The 5,222-nt window shown below is 53.5% G+C and overlaps 1 protein-coding gene across 1 annotated transcript; it reads right to left on the bottom strand.

The window, feature by feature from the left end:
- Positions 1 to 102: 102 nt before the first annotated feature.
- LOC113203483 (synaptic vesicle glycoprotein 2B-like) lies at positions 103 to 5,206 on the bottom strand. Its single transcript, XM_026418199.2, has 10 exons — positions 4,540 to 5,206; positions 2,919 to 3,011; positions 2,490 to 2,814; positions 1,921 to 2,042; positions 1,559 to 1,797; positions 1,315 to 1,481; positions 902 to 1,218; positions 662 to 821; positions 450 to 577; positions 103 to 371 (listed from the first exon to the last, which is right to left on the bottom strand). The coding sequence occupies exons 1-10, from the start codon at positions 4,592 to 4,594 to the stop codon at positions 319 to 321; spliced, it is 1,659 nt and encodes a 552-aa protein (XP_026273984.1). The 5' UTR covers positions 4,595 to 5,206; the 3' UTR covers positions 103 to 318.
- Positions 5,207 to 5,222: the final 16 nt, after the last annotated feature.

The following is a 5,222-nucleotide window of genomic DNA, read 5'->3' as shown; positions in this document are numbered from 1 at the left end:
AGTTTTAACCTAATTATAGAATTAAAACATTCAATACTGGCATCATGCTTTGGATGTGGTCTATTGTCTGACTGTGAGACCACCATACATACCACACATACATAATTTGTTTTTGTATTTATTTTCACCAATTCTGAGAGTTACTAAACATTGTAAAAGTAAATAGCCAATAAGTTCCATGAGTAAATATAATGCGGGATGTATTAAAGCAAAATAACACAGCTTGAGAAACTGTGTAATATTACTGAGGTTTCGGCTTGAACCTGCTTCTTGAAGCAATTTGAATTGTTTACAGATTTGGACATTAATTCAATTAATTCAATTTGCAAATCTGCCTTGTTTTGGCAGGAAACATCCAAATACACCACAAACTGAAAAAAACAACACACGTTTTAAATGTAAAATTCTCCAAAAATAAAAGTTGGATTGCTCTGTTGTTAAAATCTTACCAAGGAGCATGCCCCCAAAAAAGTAGAATGCGGCATCACAATATGTGTCGAGCAGAGAACCAAATATGAAATTGCCTACCATGGATCCTAGACGACCACACATGAGAGAGAGTATCACAGCCATCCCTCTGGTTTTACAGAAGCAACAGACAAGCACCATTAGCAACTCAGAAAAAGTCACAGCAAGTGGGAATGCATTTTCAGAAACCTACCTCACGTTGGTCGGGAAAAGGTCTAAAACTATACCGGAGATGTGACCAATGCACATACCCGTCAGACCTATCACGAGGCAGGCTAGTGTCAAAATGGCCGTGGACGAATCAACAAAATTAATTGCGACGGCTGACACTCCCGTCGCCCACATGCAAGAAACTGAAAGGCAAGTTTGGTTTGGTCCCAGTTCGTATCGAATCAGTTGGTATCCGTCAAAGATGCGCAGCACTCATACTCACCGAGCAGGTTCCGCTTTCCAACCTTGTTGACGACCAGACTGCCGAATATAGGCGCGATGACGTTGGCCGCCCCGATGAACAGGGCGTTGACGTACACCTGCGGGAGGATCGTGCCGCCGTTGCACACGGGCGCCTCGGCGGCGGGCGCTGAGGAAGTCAACACTTCCGGGTCCAGCACGAACTCGCTGGTGGTGTTCCTGGCGGCCTGCAGCACGCCGGACACGGCCTCGCACATGGTGGCGGCGCCGGGGTGGATCTCGGCGTAGCGAGCCTGGTAGTTGAACAGCTCCGGCAGCCACAGCAGCAGCCCGCTGGCGCTGCAAGGGGACATATCGGTAGGTGCCGTTCAGCAGTTTGATAGAGTGGGAAAGGAGCGTGGGGCGTCTCTCTGTGTGGGTGTCGGGTGTGCTCACCTGGCGACGTTGCCGAACTGGATGAAGCACACGAGGAAGGTGTGCGGCAGGAAGGCGGGGCGGAAGAGCGGCGCCGTCTGCGCCGCGACGATCTTCATGAGGGTCAGGAAGGACCTGTCCGTCGTGGTGGCCATGATGGAGCTCGTGTCCTCCGTCAGCTCGCGTACCTGAAACAGTATGTGTCCTGAGAGCGCGTGGAGCGAGGCAATGGAGAGTATGGGGTCGTGGGGCCGCGGCGTCCTACCGGGAAGTCGTCCCTGCCGGTGTTGAGGGTGTACACGCGCGACAGCACCTCGAGCGCCTCGTCGCGCCGCCCCACCGCCAGCAGGAACTTGGGCGACTCGGGGAACCACAGGAGGCAGAGGCCCGACAGCAGGGCGGGGCAGGCCCCCACCAGGATGAAGAGCCGCCAGGGCTTGAAGGCGAGGACGTCGCCGTACAGCGGCAGCGACCACTCCATCGGGAGCACGGACCACGCGAGCCCTGCGGCAGAGAAGGGCATTTACAACTCCTGCAGATAGGTGCAGGGTCACCAAGGAGTGTGTGTTCGGGCGCACGCCCGTGGCCCAGGGGGAGGGCTCGACGACTTCCTCGACGACGACCCACCTGGCAGGATGAGGGCGGCGCACGCCCCGAGGATGCCCGCGAGGATGATGGCGCGGTTCCTGTCCGAGGCCGAGTTGAACTCCCCGAGGTAGGCGTATCCCAGGGCTGCGGGGGCGCTCACGCTGCCGGAGGCCCGAGAGAAGTCGACGGGTATGAGAGCGTTAAAAGGTCAGTGTGGTTCAAGTGTTCCTCACGCACGCAGGCATTGAGCTCGGTTGCCCGCTCGCACCACGGGGCCGTGTAGGACGCCGTGGTCAGTAGCGATAGGCAACCCGCCCGCACGCCCGCGATGCGGTACAGTAGTCAACGTGCGCTGCCGCCTCCAGCCGGGGCCCCAACGTGACATTTTATCCTTTCACCCAGAAAGTATAAGTCCGTCTTTCGCTGTTGCGCCGTTGCGAAGTTCAGCCTCTGCAAGCTCCCACGGCGCCTGGTGGGTAGGCAACATCATGTCTTCCGCGCATGCGTGTGCGGCGGGGTGGCCTACCCCGAGGTTCGCAGGCGCCGAGCTCCCAGCAATAATGAATCTGAGAAAAAACGGACGTAATACTTTCTGGACGATCCCTTACCAGACGCCGTTGAGGAACCTGAACACGACCAGGGTGGCGAAGTTGGGCGCGAGGCTGGCGCACACGGACACGGCCGCGTTCACCAGCAGCGCCCGGATCATGATGCGGCGCCGGCCCGTCGTGTCGGCCAGCACCCCCCACATGTGCGCGCTGCAGACGATGCCGATGTAGGTGATGGCGCCCAGCAGGCCCTTGTCGGCCTGCGACAGCCCCAGGTCGCACTCGGCCGCCGACAGCACGTAGCTCATGTCGACCATCTCCGTGTTGGTGGCCAGGATGGACACGCCGACGACGACCATGAGGAGGTAGTGGAACAAGCCATAGCCTGTATGCGTGACATTTATTCCGAAGATAATGCGCGTCACGGGTGAAATAATTTGTTCTTGTCCGACCTTGACCGACCACTCTGACCGTAGCTGAAGTACTCACCCGTAAGTTTGACAGCATCCTCAAACGATGTGCTCGTACCAGACTCGACGACAGCGACAGCCCCCGGGCCATCGGAGGAAGGCAGACGTTTCTCTGTGCAACAAATTTCCCTAAATTGAAAAGTACACTTAAAAGAGTCGTTCCTTCAATCAAAGTCCATAGTTTCGGTGCTCTTGATTTCTCCAAGTAAATTGCTGGTGTTTTGAAAATACTCTTCTCGTAAAGAAGAACCGATATTTTTTGTCAGTGTGCATGCACCCTAAGCACCCGGTACAGTCACCGCTTCAAGTGCAGACACGTCGTCAGCATGTGGGCGCCTGTTGGGTAGGCGACCCATTCGACTCCGTCTGCGAGCGACAGATAAACGGTGCGCGTGCTTACGGTGGGGTGCGATGGCCCACTTAGTGGGAACACCAGGGTGAACAGACGGTCAGAAAGAGTGGAATGACCCATAATGCCCCCATAGACGGACAAATTACTGGATTTTGACGCAGCCGCGCGATTGACTATATTAGTTGTGGAAAGACCAAAGGGGAAGAAAAGAAAAGAACAAGTCAGGGGGGAGCTCTCTATAGCTTTAGCATCGACCTAATAAAAATAAGTCCAAATTTCACAAAACTTTCCGATTCAAATACAGCTGGTCTTTTGGCAAAAGTCGGGGTCGCCTGATCCGCTCCAGGTCCTGTACCTGAGGGTTTTGGTTTGTTTTTAGCCAGCTCCTCTGTCTTGAAAAGGCTAGATCAGCGGGCTTGGGTCATAGCCGAAAGTCACGGGGGGGGGGGTACCCCGCGTAATAGTATTACGGTAATACCCTGTACACCTAACCTGGTATTACACTTGACTAGAGCCCCGCAAAGAGCGAGCTACGCGAGCTAAATGCCTACCCCGACCCCCCTCTTACCTGTCGAAGAAGGGGTCTAGCTCGCGTAGCTCGCTCTTTGCGGGGCTCTACACTTGACTTGACTTGGCTAACCACGAGGCCTCTTCCCTGGTATTACGCATAATGTAATATCGGAAAAAAAATCACGTAATACAGTGCTGGCGTAGTACCGCGTAATACAGTGTAATACGGATACTCTGTACACGTTTTCTTCGAGTGAAACACCCCTCTCACCGATAGCACTACAAAACCACATCCCAGTAAAAAGTGTTTTAGCTTAATCCTTAATTCGTTTGAAAAAAAAAGTTCAACGGATGGCCTATTTGTGCGGATCGAGAAATGACAGAAATGCGCCCAATTTCACAGGGGGTTGTTCAACCCACTCCTCTCACCTCATGACTCTAAAACATATTCGCGGGCATCATAGTGTCTTCATACATAATTTGCATTCTTTTAAAATCACCACATTGCAAAATCTACAGTGATGGGGTTGTGTGCTATTTAAAGACTACATTTCATCTGCATCCCTGGATACGTATGCTATAATCGAGGCGCAATTTTAAGTCCGTCTGGTGGAGGGATTTACTGTGGGTTACCTATTTTCGGGGGTTTTGTAGGACAAATTGGATACCTACCCGAAAAAGAAATTTTCCCACCCCCCATAAACCTGAAATACTGCGGCTATGACTGGATTACTGCATTGCCCTAGTAGACTTGCGACTTGCGAGGTACGGTACTTACCTTTGTCACCGATGGTGACCGACGCGGTAAACGACCGGAACACTTCCTGGACCATGGTTCCTGCGGGTCGCTCTGGCTGCTGCTGCTGCTACGCCCCCTTTCTTCGCCGTCTCCCCCACAGTCACTCGCACTCGCACTCGCACACGCGTTCGCGCGCTCGCGCGTCGCGCGGGCGAGTTTTTGACCCGCTTCACTTTGTCACCGCGGCATGTTCTCGTCGCGCGGCCACCTGGTCCAGGTGGGCAAGGGCAGGGCCTCTGCGCGCGGCGGTGTTCCAAGCTGAAGTGACGCTCATCCGGGATGACCGACAGTCGGGCACGGGCAACGTGATTGTAGAAGTATTCTGGCGGCGGGGGCATACCGATGACCGGATTGGCACGGTGGCCGCACCGCCCGGAGCGGGACCTCTCTGATACGAGCCCATAGCACAGTCTACTAACACGGAAAGGTCAAGATGACGCCACACTGACGGGTTTCGGTCAGAATAAAGTGGTCAAAGTTTCTATTGTAATGTTGGCGATTATTGTTTAAGTCGGCAATGTTGATGTCTAATACTCCAAATAATGTCCAACGGCATTAGTAATTTTCCGACATAACTCGTGTATTAACGTTATATTTACTTCGGTGGGAGGGAAATTTGTTTTCTTTCCCCTTTATTACTCTTAGTACTCTCACGGTGCATG

This window comes from Frankliniella occidentalis, unplaced genomic scaffold, assembly GCF_000697945.3.
Source record: "Frankliniella occidentalis isolate FOCC.00 unplaced genomic scaffold, Focc_3.1 Scaffold2093, whole genome shotgun sequence".
Lineage (NCBI taxonomy): Eukaryota > Metazoa > Arthropoda > Insecta > Thysanoptera > Thripidae > Frankliniella > Frankliniella occidentalis.
This window is presented reverse-complemented; position numbering and strand designations above follow the sequence as displayed.